This window comes from Nannobrachium achirus (assembly GCF_963921795.1).
Source record: "Nannobrachium achirus genome assembly, chromosome: 4".
Taxonomy (NCBI): domain Eukaryota; kingdom Metazoa; phylum Chordata; class Actinopteri; order Myctophiformes; family Myctophidae; genus Nannobrachium; species Nannobrachium achirus.
Window position 1 is genome coordinate 22,191,070 of NC_137813.1, and position 18,571 is coordinate 22,209,640.

General features: G+C 41.3%; 1 protein-coding gene across 1 annotated transcript; it reads left to right on the plus strand.

Annotated features, from left to right (window-relative positions):
* Positions 1 to 771: 771 nt before the first annotated feature.
* On the plus strand, positions 772 to 8,728 carry cdr2a (cerebellar degeneration-related protein 2a; the record flags this gene model as incomplete). Its single annotated transcript, XM_080723149.1, has 7 exons — positions 772 to 894; positions 2,472 to 2,584; positions 4,462 to 4,610; positions 5,738 to 5,917; positions 7,116 to 7,430; positions 7,919 to 8,207; positions 8,465 to 8,728. The coding sequence occupies exons 1-7, from the start codon at positions 819 to 821 to the stop codon at positions 8,726 to 8,728; spliced, it is 1,386 nt and encodes a 461-aa protein (XP_080579275.1). The 5' UTR covers positions 772 to 818.
* Positions 8,729 to 18,571: the final 9,843 nt, after the last annotated feature.

Sequence of the window (18,571 nt, forward strand, 5' to 3'; positions counted from 1 at the left end):
CAATAAAACCAGGCTTTTTATTAAGAATTTGAAATATTTAATGATCTCCCTGGCTTGTGTAACTATGGAAGACTTATTTTTTTCTTTTTGAATTATTTAATTATTTATTTTCTATCATTTATGTATTATGTTATAATATTATTATGTTATAGATGACACCCTAAGTAAGATTCCTAAGGCTGTGGGAAAAGAACATAGGCTATGCATGCCCCTTAATGTATATATATATCTTTCATATATATTGTAACTCAGAGAGTGTAAAAATTGAACCAATGTACCCGTTTAAAATTAAATTAACATTGATTTTACAATATAAATTGGGATCTCATATAAATGCCATTAAATGGGGGTCCGTAGCCTAGTAGACCTACATTAATGCATGTCAAACTGGGGATCCTTGAAATTAAATGTTTGGAGAATCACTGCTAGAGCCGTAAAAATCTTCTCTTATGGGGGTCCCCTGGCATATCTTTTCAAATTGGAGTGTCAATTTGGGGATCCTCAAAAAGTTTAGGACTGCCTAGAAATAAACAAAAACAAAACCTTTGTTCCGCCTACTTCGCCGTGATTGGCTCAGAGTGTTTTGACTAGGTCATGTGGCTTGTCTGTTGGGAGGTTGACAGTATTTGCCACGTTGATGCAGAAGTAGTGAAGTGAACACACTGCCGGAGGAGGATGAGAGTCACAGCATGAGCGTTATGCTGGGACTGGGAGGAGTGGGACGCCGCCGGGGACAACTAGTTCAACCAGTCTGTGGGTCCCGTTGTTTTAGTTCATGACGGCTGCGGTCTCCAGCGGGATCATCATAGATAATAACGATGTTAACGGACATGATCGTGGAGGAAGACTTTGAGGGGGAAGAGTCTTGGTATGGGAAACAGGACCTTGAACGTGGTAAGGGCTGCGTATGGGTCGGTGCCGTCGGTCGCGCCCTAAACACTTCTTGTCAGCTCAGCTGCTGCCTGTGGGTTGTACTTGTACACACACTGTTGTGGAATTAAAGGGTTAGGGTTAGTAATTTATTATCACCTTAAATACCTATTTGTGAATTGGCAATTGGAGTAGGGAGGATGCCAAGAGAAGAATAGAGCTGGATTATGTTAAGAGGCTCTTGCTCTTGTTGTTCTATAGCAGAGATTCTGGACCTTTACAATTTTAGGGACCCACATTGATCTGCATTTGACCACGGACCTTTGTTCATACTTTGTTCATACTTTTTTAATGTATCTCTGTGACCCCAATTTATTCTACACAATGTAAAACCCTCTGTTTTAATTTAAATGGAACAAATTGGACTAAATTATTCCTAAAGGTAAATAATTTAATTTAGCTGGGGGTTCTCCCCAAGCAAGGACCCATTGGCCTTGGGGTCCTGGACCATGCACTGAGAGCCACTGCTCTATATCTGAAGTGTTAGTACATTTAAAACACTAACACATGACAAAAAAGATACACCACACAACTAGAATAAATATTACATTCTGTAGCCTACTCTTGTGACACTCACACTTTGATAAACACACTGGTCATGGGGTAAAGGAAGACAAAATCCAGAGGGGTCTCGGCTGTTTCCAGGATTTCCTGAGGCTATCATTTCCCATGCGTTGATTGTGTCCTGGATAAGGAGATAGTTAGATAGTTATGCAAACTGCACAGTAAATCTACTGGCAACTTTAAGATCGGATGTTCTCGCTCAGTACGCCCGCTGGGCCATAAATTAACTTGATATAACATTACTTACCAGTAGCTCCTTCCTGTTCTGTACACTCAGTCAGTCAGCACACAACTTGTTTGACAAGAACCAGATTGTGTGATATCAGAGAAGTGTGACCCTTTTTAGAAGATGTTATGTATGTGTGTGTTAGGGTTGTTCGATGTGGCCTAAAAATAAAATCTCGATTTATTTCTCAGAAAAGTCAATTTTCGATTCCGATTTCGATTTTTTGTTAAAAAAATAATACATTGTTTCAACTATGTTGTTTTCATTTAAAAATGCAAGGACATGATTTTTATTATTGTTGTTTTATTTTTTAAACTTTTTATATAGCCAAATAGCAAAATCTAATGTGGTGAGCCCTGCCCAGTCTGACGTGCACTGCACGTGCATCAAAGAAATTACACATCAGAGATAAAGTAGTATTAATTTGGTGTCGGACCTTGTCATCCTGCTTTAGGAGGACCGGGCTGTGCACTTTTTGCCCCGTGCAAGGCTCCAATGAGTAAGAATTACCCTAATTAAAGTGAAAATCGATTTTACGATTTCTTATTTTTTAAATCGTCCAAAGGAAAAATCCCGATTTCGATTAAAAATCGATTAATCGGAAAACCCTAGTGTGTGTGTGTGTGTGTGTGTGTGTGTGTTTGTGTGATACAGGTAATGTGCAAAGAACATACAAACATGTATAGTGGCGATGTTTGGACATTGAACATTACCCCTTGTTTATTCAGTATGATTTGCTGTGTGTTTACAGATCTCCATCTCGCAGCTCAGCTGGGGAAAACTCTCCTGGACAGAAACCATGAGCTGGAGCTGGCTCTGCAGGGGCTGTATGGCACCAACCAGGAACAGCTGCAGGAGATAGAGGTTGAACAACAGTACTAAAACTAATCTTAATGACGACTGAGTGAAGGGTATTTACTGTTCTACCACATGTGTGGAAACAGCCCACTGGTCTCGTGTGCATGACTAACATACTGTACTCTCTACTCTCATTCACAGCTTGGTCTGTAAGTAAATGACTGTTATCGAACCAACCGCTGACCATAGACACTTAGTTTGTCTAAATTACTGTTATTTTCTTTTAAACATGACTGAGTCTAAAATTGAGAGCCCCACTGAGAATAGTCCAAATGGAATAATTTGAAATCTTGCTCCTGACCGTGGCAGCGACTTTTCATTGTGAATTTATTTTAGAAGTGAATGCAAGTCACGAAGACGCTGTGATTTAATCAGTCTTTAGCACAGTTTGTCTGGTTGAACCAATATCTGACTCTCAGAGATATGTTAAATGTTGAAGAACCTTTATAATAAGTCCCATTACCTAACTTTTGATTATTTAAATCTATTTTCACATAAAAATATATCGCATTCACGTGAGACCTAACTCAAGGTTTTAATATAATCACTGTTCACTTACAGAGTTAACCAGTTGTTTTATTTTATTTTATTTTATTTTATTAGAGAAGCATATTGGATGTTATATTGACTCATTGTACCCCATCATAGACATTTAGCTTTGACTTGTACACCATACAGTGTGCATATACCATGGCATTATGTCTATATATGTCATTTGACATACAGTATACAGACATTACCTATTACAGTTGTAGGACACACCATTAATTCAGGTCAGCATATAAGAGCCTTAATCAGTTTACACTACAGTGTGTCTGCCAGTGGCTTGAGTACTTAGGGAGTTTGATAGGCTAATCCCATGTATTTTGCTGACCCCTATCTATAGTGTCTGCTGTCAGTCTCATGGCTAATTTATATTTTCATGTACAATTGAACTGTGATACTACCGAAAGTAACTGATTTTCAAATGAAAAGTGCAGCATGTTTTTCAGTTGAAAATCAATTATTTTCAGCAAGCAACATGGTTGTACAACAAAGTATAATATTATGCACTTTCCGTAAATGTAATATCTTGAAGCAATGATTATGACTTGATAGTTTGACGTATGGCTGTGCTTCTAAATTAAAAAATGGTGCCCTAAAACGTAGATAACATATTGTCTGTCAGGGGAGTGAAATTGATCAGATTCCTTGACTTAACATACACATAAAACATTATGTTTAGCACATGATAGGTTTAGTAATCTCAATGTCAAGGTCTAGTCAGGCTCTGCTCTAGTCACTGTGATCATATTGCGCTTCTCTTCGCCTCCAGACTTCTCATTTTGTCTCTGTAAAAGTCAATGTTCTCTTAATGTTAATGGTCAGAGCATGGTGTTCAAAGTTCAATTTAGCTAAGTAGCTCTGCACAGATTATAGCCAACCGTTTTACTTTAAAGGGATAGTTCACCCAAAAAATCATTTTCTATCAATTACACACCCCATGAAGCCTTGAATTCATGGAGTTTTTTTTAAAGTTTTGTCACATTCCTAAGCCAATAATTTGATGACCGGTGGAGACTCAATAGAGACAGAAAAAAATGTTATTTTGGGGGTGAACTATCTCTTTAAGCTTCCTCAAACAGTTATAGTTAATATTAAAGCTTTGTATGAAGGAAGGGAGAATATTTCACTGGAGATGGTGAACTCTTCTGGCAATTCTTGGAAGGGGAGGGAGGGTTAGTGTTTTCAGAAGTTGAAAAGGCCCTTAAAACTGGAAATTCCATGGATGGTCAATGGAGGTCTATGGTCTTTCCTGATGGCTATTAGAGAAATTGCTCTTTTTTTCCTTTACCCATACAGAGCACATGTTTAACTCTACCTTCATTTTGTGTCTACAACAGTACCTGACAAAGCAGGTGGACTTGCTGCGGCAGATGAATGACCAGCATGCCAAGGTGTATGAGCAGCTGGATGTGGCAGCCAGGGATTTAGAGCAGGGCAACCACAGACTGGTGCAGGACAACCGCCTTTCCCAGCAGAAAATCCATAGGTCTGTGTCTCTTTGCTCAAATCAGACATCTATTGGTCAATATATATCAATATTGATTTTTTTTTTTTTGAATATTGATTTTTTTTTTACCAGACTGTAAACCACAAACTAGTCATTTTTAATCTCTTAAATTGTTAATCCCCCCCCCCCCCATGCTTTTAGTTAGTTAGAAAAATAAGTCCATAGATTTAGTCGATTGATTATAAAAAAAACATCAATGCAATTGTTGAGAAAATAATCAATAGTTGCAGTCCTATATGGTAAATGAACTGCATTCATATACTGTAGCACCTTTCTCCGAAGCGCTTTACAATGTACTTCACATTCACCCATTCACACACCGATGGCGGAGGAAACCAGTTCAGTGTCTTGCTCAAGGACACTTCCACATATAGCCAGGTGGAGCCGGGAATCCAAGACAACCGCTCTACCTCCTGAGCCACTGCCGCCCCCTATATTCCTGTGATTCTACTATATTCACATACCTTTTTAACCCATTCAGGCCTAGAATTATTGAATGCTTTAACCAGTGAAAAATAGCAGATATACAAGCTCACTTGCGAGCTTGTAGATCTGCTATTTTTGAAAAAGTCGTGAAAATGTGTGCAAATCTTTGAATATATGTATTTTCAAAGCGAACGTTTGTAACTCAAATTTTGCTTCTGGGGGGGTCCCTGGAACTAAATATTTTGAGATGCGGGTTCGTAGCCAAATAAATATCATTTTGGGGGTCCTTCACATGAAAAGGTTTGAGAACCACTGACATAGTAGTCTCTCAAGTACAGACTAACTGAGCTCCATTCAAGTGAAAAGGGCCTTTTCTTTGACGATGGCTGGGCAGATTGCTGACATAGAAACATAGGGTTTTTCAAAAAACCTTAGACGGATTCAAAAGACACTTATAGAATCGGGTCAAAATTCTAATTTTCACGATTTTTCAAAAATAGCAGATCTACAAGCTCGCAGCGCTGTGAGCTTGTATATCTGCTATTTTTCAATAGTTAAAGCATAAAATAACGATACACAATAATGTGTACCCGTGCTAAATGGGTTGCACTACTTCAACACCACATTTTATGCACTACTTACTTCAACACCACATAATCCTTCTCTTCTTTTGGCCATAGTCTGACGGAGACCATTGATGCACTGCAGACCCACATGGAGGACCTGCAGACCCAGGTGGAGGAACTGAAGAGCGCCCAGAAAGAGCGTAACAGACGAGAACTGGCCGAGCAGAGACAGCGCAGCCTCGGAGCACAGAGCGTGTCCTGTCTCAAGGAGCTCTATGACTTAAACCATGACAGGTTTGTGTTTGTATGCGGTACAAGTACCATGGTGTCAGATACTAATTAAAAGTTTGTGTAAAGGGAAGGGACACTATTCTCGTGAAGGAAATTACATGGCACGCTAAAACAATAGCAACAGATAAACACAGGAAGTTGTCCTGAAATTAGGTAATCCAGTCTTCCTGGGATCGGAATGTGCCTGTTGGCATGCGGCTACTTTTCGCATGCCTACTTTTCATAGTTCGTTTGTTGCACTATTGAAGACCCACATTTTATTTAAATGTCATTTTAATTTGTGACAGAAGTAACATGGTAGATGTCAACATGGTAGACATTCACCCTAGTCTTATGGCGGTGTTGCGTGAAAATAACCAATCTACAAGTTTACCCCAAGTCATGATGTGTTTAGATCAGTTATCTTTGAACATTTCACCCTATCATGAAATGACAAAGATGGCTACATCAGATTGAAAGTGGTTAAACTAATGGTTGTCTGGGGCAGCTTCTCTGTTGGTAGCACCTGATATGATACCTACCCATAGACCCATATGATGATTGGACATTCTCTGGTTACCCAAAGCCAGGCAACATAATCTGAGCTAGAGATTTTAGATATAATCCACAGTGAAGAGTTCTCCAAGAAGGCATTTAATCCTCCCTCATAGTCAGTGGCATGTTAAAACATTAACAAGTTGTGGTTTCAGCATACCTCTCTATTTATTCTGAAACAGTGTTGTGTGGAGTGAGCACAGGTGTACCTCTTGACATTGGTCTAAATAAAGTAAGCCGGTAAGCCACCATTGTTAAATAAAATTATTGATTACCCTGCCTGCCGCAATGTGAGGTAGGGCAATGTAATCAGTTTGTTTGTTAGTGTCGAATGGAGAGGTGGATTCTTATGAGACTTGGCGTGAATGATCAGTAGGCTGCCTTGAAGAGATGATACATTTTCATGTTGAAAAGATTCACGGTCGTGGCCACAATAATGGTCAAAATAGAGAATGGCAGGGCCGATTCTAAAATGGGTGGGAATGATCAATTGCCTACCCCGAAGAGATGATTAACTTTTAGGTGAAAAGTTCACAATAGGAAGAAAAAAAAGGACTCAATAAAGGTCAAAGTCACATTTATAGTCACACAAATAATGACTTTCAGCCATATAGTGTCATCCCTTTCTAAAATGCCAAATCATCTCTGTCCACCTTCCTTGTCTCAGGTACCTAGACTATGATAGCCTGCGCATGGATCGACCCTGGTCTCCGCAGGCGTCTTCCCACGACCGAGAGGAACACCAAGACCCAGAAGAGGTGCATGCCATCCTCCAGCGCTCCATCCAGACCCTTCAGAAGCAGGTGGCCGCTGAACGGAGTCGCAGGGAGGCGGCGGAGCGGGAGACGGAGTTGACGGCCAGAGAGAACGGGACTCTAGAGCAGCGGCTGACCTCTCTGGAGGGCTGCCAGGCCAGGCAGAGGGAGCTGGAGGCCGAGGTGGAGGAACTCCGGCTTCTGTGGCATGCGGACTATACGAGCAGGTGACACTTGAGCTAGTGCATCTTTTTCTATTTTAATTTGTGATCATTTGTTTCATCGGTTTGGTTGACGTCGATGTTTAAACCCATTTAGACCTGGACCTTTTGTCACTTTAGATTTGAATGACTTTAACCATTATTTTATACTTTAGCTTTTCAAAAAGAGCAGATGTGCTGTTTTTGAAAAATCATGAACATTTTTGCTAATCTTGGAATATATACTGTATATATATGTAAAGTGATAATTTTCAACTCTTGTTTGCTTTTGTGGGGTCTCTGGAACAAAATATTTTGAGATGGAGGTCGGTGACCAAATGCATATACTTTTGGGGGTCCTTGACATGAAAAAGTTTGAGACATCATTGATTCAGAAACGTATGTTTTTCAGAAAACTGTTTAGGATTTAGAAGACATATTTTGTAGAATCGGCCTTGTGTATCATGTAATAGTTTATTGGACATCAGAGTAACATGCTGCTGTTCCCTCACCAGTGCCAGGAGAACGGACAAGCTGCTGCTACCCGATACGGTCTTCTTTCCCTCTGAGGAGAAACCCAAGCAGAGTGTGGAGGAGGAGGAGGAGGAGAAGGTGGAGAAAGAAGCGCTGGAGCCAGGGACGTACAGCCAGCAGAGGTGTAGCAGTGACCTCCCTGTGAGGCGGACCAATACAGATGACCTTCGACGTGGCCACGAGCAGATGTGCATCAGACGGGCAGAGGCAGTGAAACAAAGGGGAATCTCTCTGCTCAATGAAGTGGACGCCCAGTACAGCGCACTGCAGGTCTGTATTAATAGCTTGTGTAGTGGTTAGCGCTGCTGCAATCTACAGCTTATTTTCCAAGACTTAATTTAAACATAAAAGTTACGAACTGCAGCTTTTTATTAGATTTTTTGGTAAATTAAAAATATATATAAATATTTTAGGAAAAGGACATTTACTATAGGCTTGGAATTGTATTACTCACTGAACTTTATACTTGTTTTCCTTATTGGTTAAAAACGACTTATAAAAACGTAATGGTATTTGTCATGTTTCAGGTCAAATATGAGGAGCTTCTGCGGCGATGCCAGCAGGGAGCAGATGAGATGAACCACAAGGCCGTTCAGACGGCCAGCAGTCCCTACGTTGGCAATCGAATCCGCCGCAGAGTTTCCGGCTTGGGTGTCATGACGGATGTGGCAGTGGTCGTGGAGGATGGGCTGCAGCCAGAGTACAAAGCCCTCTTCAAGGAAATCTTTACCTGCATCCAGAAGACCAAAGACGACCTGAGTGAGAACACACAGTCCACTCAGGGACATTGAATTTGAGGGCTCTGCCAAAGGACTACATCAATAGTATTATTTATGAGCTGATATGGGTTTTGCTTTTGTTTTGGTCCTTGAATCATTTGACCAAAGGTCATTTGAAGGTTACTTGGATCAAAACATAGAATACAGACGGTGCAATGATCTTTGTATGTGGCCCTTAGCATTACAACATAATGCAGTTATCTCCCATCATCTTAAGAAGTTCAAATACTTTCATCATTGAGCTCTTCCTTCCTTTATATTCTTTATCTACCTTAATCCAAACATTAGTGTTGTTCTAACTCTGGTATATGAGTCAGCTGAGTGGTTTAAATCAGCTGAATTCTACAACGTGTTTATCCTGTGTGTACACTACAGGAAGTACAGGTCTAGCCAGATGTTCCCTTTAGGCTGCTCAGCGTGTAGTCCTGTAAAGTTAAGACACTTTCAGCAGTAGTTCGTCTCTCCTCGTGAGTTGGGAGATAAAACTGGGAATGAGGTTATAGTCCGCCTATTGAACGGCAATCAGTCAGCTTATCTGCAGTGCACACATTATTTTCTTTTTTTACCGATAATAACACACATGTCCAGGTCAGGGGTTATTGTTTAGGCAGAAATGCAGACTCAAGGATTGATGTTAAAACCTCACCAAGTTTGAACTAAGATAGAATCAGATGTGTAAGTCCTTCTATATTACCATGCAGCTAAGAGGTACTAATGATTGTTTAAAAAAAGAGAGAGAAAAAAGAGACTCAAAGTATTTATGTGCAGTATTCTAAAAATGATGGGTCATACAGTAAGATGTGTATATATGCATGTACTGTACTGTATGTGTTGTGTTCAGATTATTCATGTCATGTCACAGGCTCAGCCGGAGTACAAGTGTTCAGAATGATTTGTCTAAACAGTTAAAACTCTGACCACTTGGTGCTAGGTTATGGGGAAAGAGAAAAGCCACATCGCATGTCGTTTGTGTACGTTGAACATATAGCCTCTGTTTGTATGTTATGCAAACAGAAATGTTTGGGCTGGACTGAATGGGGTGCTTTGTTCAAGTTAATACACTGAAAGACCAGAGCTATTTACTCACTTGGTATGCTAAAGACTGAAGCGGTTAGCCTGATTCATACTTTGCCGTGTGACGGTGTCTCACACGGAGAATAGCCGACCGACAGTACAAGCTCGCAATGCGTCTGGCTATCGACGCGTTGTGAGCTTGTACGTCTGCTATTCTCAGACGTTCTGGGCATGCAACACTGTTGCGCGATGGAGCATAAACTAGCCTTTAGATCAGTGGTTCTCAACCTTTTCAGGCCCCCCAAAATAATATTTCTTTAACTGGGGACCACCCCACCCTATGAGCACTAAGAGTTGAGGCATTACATTTTGTATAACACGGTTCTATTGTGAAAATGGCAGATCTACATGCTCACAACTGACAATTTGACAAATATTTTGTCAAATTATGTCACATTTTCTGCCTCTAAGACAATTTGGCCAATGTTTAATTTGTCATTTTAGAGGTATTAGAAAGTCCTTAAATTGTCACTTTAGAAATGTGCATATACCCTCTATACTTAAAACTTTATGTTCGTTTGTTTACTATTGAGAGAGAGAAAACAATTTTGGACATTTAAGTTAATCATCTGGGAACCCCCCAAAATAATTTGGGGACCCCTCTGGAGGTCCCGGCCAACAGGTTGAGAACCACTGCTTTAGTTAACCATAATTCCTCAAGAGCTGGAACGTATTTGTTTGCGTTGAATGACAATAATTGGTGCAACTGTCAAGGGTAATTAGCTACCAGACAAAATGTGAACACTGAATATTAATTGTTTTCATGCATTTCAATTAAGTCTACAGTATCTTACAGTACAGACTTAGCCATGTGCCAGTGGGACAGAGAGTATGAGTGTTGCACTTTTTTATGACTGAATCACAGTTCCAATTGTTTTTGTTTTATTTATTTTGACATGTTTAGAGATTATTTGTTGCTATTTATTTTGATAATCTTAGTTTTTGTCACTGTAACCCAGATCTATAATGTAATTATTATGGTCAAATACTATTTCAGATGTTATTTATGACATTGACCTTAGGTGATATTTTAATTGGAATGCTTTCACTGCAGTTATGAACAACCAGCATGAAATGGGAGATTTAAAAAAACATCTTTATATGTAGTGGTTTATATGTAGAAGATTTATGAAAAACAAAATGATATTGCACAAGTCTGTATACAACTGTAATCGTAAAAGGCTTCTCAGAAGATTTCTACCTAACTTAATAGTTTCTTGCCCTTAAAGGAGTAGTTCACATTCCTAAGACAAGAATGTGATTATAGGTGAATGCAAATTCAGTGAACAATTTTGATTATGAGTAATATGTCATTCTTGTAATCTCTTCAGATGACTCGTATCAGAAAATATGTTGTCAGAGAGCAAAATGGTGTGGCTCTTTAGATCATTAAAAAAAACTCAATACACTTTTCTATTAAAATAGAAAAGTGATATCAGGGCGTTGGCTATTCAGAGATCCGAGCCAAATTGTCTTGGACAGACCTTATGAGTCTGATCTTGGATTTATGTATGTCTGCTTAATATCTAGTATTTCAAATGATGTACATTGGGGAAAGGCCATAGAGATTACTAGAAAAGGACAATATTTATGCAACGGTAGGCCTATACAAGAGGAAATTGTATCGTGATTATATCACGGCTGCAGGTGTGGCTGTAGCTGTGGTATAATACGATATCACTTGAGTGCTTTTAGATTGCAGACAATTGGCGGTAGTTTCCAATATTAACCAAAAGTGAGTTGCTAAATTGCCCTTTAAACACTCAGGATGTCTGTGTATGTGTGTTTGTTTTTTTTGTTTTTCAGAACAATGCTATTATACTGGTGTTATACTGTACTGGTGTATCATAAAATGTCCTCCATGATGCGTAACATGTTCTTGCTTGCTTATAACAAGTAAAAACATTCATTCAAGATCTTCTGGCCTTGTCCTGTGTCTTACTGTCCGAAACATGAACTATGACGATGATGAAGATTCTATTGAAAATGGGAATTTACGGCATGATGTATTAGAGTTTTAGGCTTGGAGGTCAGATGGATCATATCTTTGTCAATACATAGTTACCCTGCAGAGGGGTATGGTTCATCAGTGTGTGTGTGTGTGTGTGTGTGTGTGTGTGTGTGTGTGTGTGTACTTTATATAACAAAGATTGGTTCAATGTATGAAATGCCAAAACAGTCTGTTATCCTACAGTAAGTGTACTACAGTATGTACTTCCATACATAACTTAACATCTACCTGTGTTCACATAAGGCCCATTCCCACTGGGCCAGATAACAGATAAAAAAATCTCTTTCTCCAGATATTTTTCCATTCAAAGTGGATGGTAGATACAGATAAAAAAAAATATTTGCCACAGATAAAAGTATCTGTGGCAAATATCTGTGGTAGATATTTTTTTTAATCTGTATCTACCATCCACTTTGAATGGAAAAATATCTGGAGAAAGAGATTTTTTTATCTGTTATCTGGCCCAGTGGGAATGGGCCTTTAGCCTGCTAAACCTCCACTAAAGGGGATTACATAACAAACTTCGCCATGAAAAGGTCAGTCTTGTCATGGCTCCGGCAAATAATCTGTTGAGTTTAACAGATTCCAACATAAGCCTAACAAACACTTGATTACAACATAAGAAAACAACAAAGGCTTTGTAGCCATGACTGGGAAGGTTGGCTGGCAGCTACTGACTCAGACATAACTATGAACAAACTCAATATGCCCATATATCATTACGGCAGGACCGTGGCCACTGTGCGTGTGACTGTGCGTGTGCGTGTGTGGTGCTGTCAGGGGCGCAACACATTTCAAAGTATATCTGAATAGCTAAAGGTCCTACTGTATCAGCCATGAAAGAAATCTCTACAATCAGGGCCATTGGAATGTGGCTTCAGTTAGGGCATGTCCTCCTCACCTAGAGATACCCACCTCCTCTGCAAGCGAGACAGAATGCTAGCTGTTGCCAATATGGTGACAACAAAAAGTCATAAATTACACACCAAAATAGAATGTAAAAGTTGATTTACATTTACTTGCATTTGTACTATGTGTATATTTGTAACCTGTCAAACTTAAGCAACAATAATCTTACAACCAGTAAGGCTCCCTAATCGGGAGATAAGCGACCGTAGGTCACTTATCTCCACAAATAGGGCAAAAATGTGTTTTGCCAAAATCTTCCTGATCCATGTTGATGACATGAGTGTAGACATACTGTGTAGTGATTTTCGTGATTTTAGGGCAAAATCTGTAGGAGCAGTGTCCAAAAATGTGTTTTTAAAAATCGGCCTGGAGGTGGCGCTATATGGGACAGATTCATGTTGATGGGATGAGTGTAGACATACTGTGTACCGATTTGCGTGATTTTAGGGCGAAAATTGTAGGAGCAGTGTCCAAAAATGTGTTTTGCAAGAATCGGCCTCATGGTGGCGCTAGAAGAGGGCCATGTGAGAAATGAGGGGTGGGGTCTCCGCGCCGGCAAGGCGGACGAATAGGTACCGGCCCCGGCTGTCCCGGTCGCTCCTAGCCGGAGTTACGGCATTTTATGTGAGCTGCAGTGTAGGGGGTCCTCCACTGGGGGCGCCACCACTTTTGCATCCGTTCTGGAGCACCAGGAGTCGGTGGTCCCCGGGAATTCCCCGTGAGCAGCCCCGTTGGGGTGGTCATTTGGTCATGTTTGCGCATTTGGTCATTTTTTACATCTGGGGGTCCCCCAGGGACCTGGGGGTCCCTGGAGCTCCGGGGGTCCTTGGAGGTTGTAGTTTGGCAGCCAAGGAAGGTGTGTGCAAAATTTGGCATGGATCGGGGCAACGGTTGCGGAGATATAAGCAGGGAAAAAGTGTGACGTGTGAGGTGTGACAGACAGACTGACAGACAGACGGAGGGACGGACGGACGGACGGACGGACGGACGGAGTTACTTACACTTTGTGGTGGTTTTGATAGTAAAGTGCGACCGTCCCGAATGTCTGTAGTAATATGTAATCATCAACATATCGAGAAAACCATTTGACTGACCAACTTTAAATTCAGCGCACCCATCGCATACGTGGGAGTTCAGTGCCTGGCATCGAGCCAGTCGGTTGGGCAGTTGTCCAGGACTGTTTGTGGCCGTGGCCCAAATGACGAAATGAGACAGTGGCAAATTCCCCACACCTGCCATTTTAGTCAGTCTTCTTTCCACAGTCAGTTTGCACTCTTCAGACATTCTCCACAGATGTTTAGCACTGCACAAGGACATTCCAGAACTGAAGACCCCCCCCTGGAGGCTGTAGCTCAGGAGGTAGAGTGGGTTGGCCAATGATCCATGGGTTGGCGGTTCAAATCCCAGCTTCTCCTGTCTACATGTCGAAGTGTCCTTGGGCAAGACACTGAACCCCAAGTTGCTCCCGGTGAGCTGGTTGGTGCCTTGCATGGTTTCCACCGCCACTGGTGTATGAATGTGTGTGTGAATGGGTGAATGTAAAGCGCTTTGGATAAAAGCGCTATATAAATGCACCATTTACCATTTACCATTTACCCCTGATATGCCCATATGTAGGCATGCCCATGGCCATATACTGATAGCATCAGGGATCTCCATAAGGGCATAAAAGGGACATGGATAGACAGATATAGAGATCTCCATATATGGCATAAGAGGGACCCAGACAGACAGATATCTCCATTCTCCATACATGGGCACAAAAGGGACAGAGACAGACAGACGGTTACAATGGGAATACTGGCAATGGGTATAACGGGTATAACATGGGAATGGACGGTGACGATCGCCACCTGGTGGGCAGAGGACAGAGGTATGTGTGTATGTCTAAGGAAAATACGTCATATTAACAACGTCTCTGTGCAACATTGAAATGATGTCTGTCTATCTATCTATCTATCTATCTATCTATCTATCTATCTATATATCTACCCTGCTAGAAAAACCAGCACAAGACCAGCAGTAAGACCAGCACCAGCACAAACCAGCGCATGTTGTGTTTTACTGCTGGTCTGTGCTGGTGCTGGTGCTGGTGCTGGTGCTGGTGCTGGTCTGTGCTGGTCCCACCATCTAAACCAGCATGAACCAGCACAGACCAGCACCAGCACAAACCAGCGCATGTTGTGTTTTACTGCTGGTCTGTGCTGGTCTGTGCTGGTGTGGTCAGGGACCCCTGGGGGACCCCCCTGAGAAGTGGACCAGGTCTTTGCTGGGTGTAATTTGCTCTTTGCTCTGGTGCTTGAATCCTGTTCTGAAGCTCTGCTCCATGGGTATTTGACCATATTAGATTGTGACATATATGACCAGCTTAGACCAGCACAGACCAGCACCAGCACAGACCAGCACCAGCAAAGACCAGCAGTAAAACACAACATGTGCTGGTTTGTGCTGGTGCTGGTCTGTGCTGGTCTATGCTGGTTTATGCTGGTTCATGCTGGTCTGTGCTGGTGCTGGTGCTGGTCTATGCTGGACCAGCACCAGCACAGACCAGCAGTAAAACACAACATGTGCTGGTTTGTGCTGGTGCTGGTCTGTGCTGGTCTATGCTGGTTCATGCTGGTCCGTGCTGGTGCTGGTGCTGGTCTATGCTGGACCAGCACCAGCACCAGCACAGACCAGCAGTAAAACACAACATGTGCTGGTTTGTGCTGGTGCTGGTCTGTACTGGTCTGTGCTGGTCTGTGCTGGTTTTTCTAGCAGGGTATCTATCTATCTATCTATCTATCTATCTATCTATCTATCTATCTATCTATCTATCATTCTATCTAACAATTCTCTGTTGAAAAAAAGATGTCAGTGGCTGCATGTATTTGATGATTATTAGAACACTACACCATCACTTAACTGAGCCAGAGGCGCCGGGTTTTGTCCATGCCGCGGGGGGCTGAAGCATCGAGCGCTACCCCCGCCCCCTTCCCCTTCTGAACGCAGCTGCTGTTCTTGGCGTCACCTGTTCGTCATTCATCGGCAATCATCGGCGCCGCCGCCGCGCCGCTCGGGGCGGCAGAACCGGGATGTTGTTTCGGCGTCTCGGAAGGGTCAGGAACAGGGACGGTGTTTCGTCTTCTTGCACCACAGAAACCGAGAAACACCGTCCGAGTTCCGGCTGCTGCACAGACCTCCAAACACCATCCCGGTTCCTGCAGGTTGTCACACACACACACACACACACACACACACACACACTGAGCCACTGACTTGAACATGTCTGTTGAGGTGTTATGTATGTAAGCCTTCAGTTTAGGCTATAGTTACAAATTGCATTGAATTGGAAGATCAGGACTTGGACATGGAATCTATTGGTTGACACTTGACAGAGTGATATTTAAACCACTGGACTAGGGCTATTCAGTCTGTACAGGTATAATACTTTAGTTAGTAGGCCTACAACCCCTTTTAGTAAAAGGGGTTGCAGATTCCAGAATGATCCAAACAGAATGTTACAACAGCGCCACAGAACGGCAGTGGCGATTTTCTAAAAACTATATTTTTTAATGTTCATTTGTTTGACGGACGACATGGTATTTAGAATCTAGCGTTATGAAAAATGTAGATTATGTTCCAGTGACATGACATCTATCATGTATGGGTTTTTTATTGCATCGAATAGAATTGCGGCTTCTGTCGTCATGCCAATGTACTCGCAGCTGCCCACATCACAAGGGAAATGTAGGCTAGTCAGTCTCAAGGTGAGAGATTGCAGAAATATCACATAAAAGACAATAATATACGTAACACACATACGGAGAGTAACAACTTTGTTTAATTATGATTAGTCCCGGCATTTGTACCGTGTGGTAGTGTGGCCGAGTGGTCTAAGGCGCTGGATTTAGGCTCCAGTCATTTCGATGGCGTGGGTTCGAATCCCACCACTGCCAGAATACTTTTGAGTTAAATTCCGGTATTCACTGAAATACTGCAGTATTAAACTTTGGTGATGGCGATGATGATGTCATATGACCAATCGGTCAAACAATGACATCCACAATTAACGCCAAACGTTAACCATTGTTTAATCGTCTAGGCTGCCATTAACGGTGCAAGAGCTCCCTCTGGTGATCAAATTGTAGGTGCACATTGCATAACACAAGGCAATAAAATACACTACTCTTTACCATGACAAAGATAACACAATTGGAGGCTATAATTTTACTTTTTATTTCATAGATGTAGATTTAAATACATATTAATTATTTTATAAATGATTAATAGATTGTATTATTAGTATTACATCAATGTAATAGGGAGAAGGGAACAAATTCAAACACTGAGCAGTGAGCACACAAATCAGGCTAGTGTGCTTAATTATAAAATATATAGTCATTGGCATTCAAAATGATCTATTAGTTCTAAAAGCTTATAAATTGACTATCATTATTAAATTGTAAGTCACAACAGCCCCCTTCATGGGAATTACAATGGAAGCATGCATTAATAACATTAACAAATGAAATATTAATTTTACAATATCAATAAATGAACATAAACAATTTCTCTCCAGTCTTATTAAATCGAATCAACTTGAAGCTGTATAGAAATCCAGAACATTAACAAGATATTTAATACTTTTCAGGAACCAGGTATAATTCTCACAGACCTCCCTCCCTGCACCAAATATAGACTAAGTCACATGGATATGAGCATTTAGATAGGCCTACTCTATTGCTTTAAGAGACACTTCTTAATGAAGCATAAGCTCATGTCATGCAGGTAATTGCCACTGGCATCCCAGTAGGATTTGCTGATTATGGACCAGGATCATTTATATCTTTGAATGAACAAAGATTGCATTGACAACATGATCTGGCAGATATACAGTACAGTTAATTTAACTCTGAGTATATAGGAAAAATGAAATCTGCATACCAAAAATATTACAACCGGTGCAAAAGGAGATGAAAAAATACAAATGTATAAAAAATAGAGACTCCATACAATGCCGTACCACAAACACCAACACCTCTGATAGACGTTTGGTGCTTGCAGTATGGTGTTGCATGGAGTTTCTCTTTTAATAAACTGTCTGACTATGTAAAAAATAAAAAAACCATTTTTACACACTCAGAGTTAAATCAACACTTTGTTGGCTTTTGTTGTGTATTCTATGAAACTTTATACATGTGGGATATTGTATACAATCTTGTTCAAATCAGGCAGAGTTAGGTTTATGTAGCACTAGACTAGGCCAGTGGTTCTCAACCTTTTCAGGCCGCAACCCCCAAAATAATCATATTTTAACTGGGGACCCCCCCCCCCCCACCCCACCCCACTCTAACCTAACGCGGACAGTTTAGTGTAGGCAGATGGGCGGGAGCAGTGAGTCTCTCCGCAAGTCTCCAGCCAATAGCATGTGTTCTCCTCCCCCCACCCCCCTCTGCTCCTCTGCTCAGCGCAGAGAACGCTGGTGCGTCATGACGTCAACACATTTGGTGTGACGCTCTCTGCACTCTGATTGGTTAGGGAAATTCTACACTTCCTACAACAGTGATCATAACGCGATCGCCCAGGCTTCTTTTTCTTCCGATCGCATTAAGAAGTCTGGGTTTCCGAGGCTACCCCCACCCTGACGAGCACTAAGAGTTGAAGCATTACATTTTGTATAACACGGTTCTATTGTGAAAATAGCAGATCTACATGCTCACAACGCGTGAGGCATTGTAAGCATGTAGCTCCACTATTTTCACAATTTCTGCCTCTAATATTTGACAATTTGGCCAATGTTTAATTTGTCATTTTAGAGGTATTAAAAAGTCCTTAAATTGTCACAGGTGTAGATATCCTCTATACACTTAAACTTTATG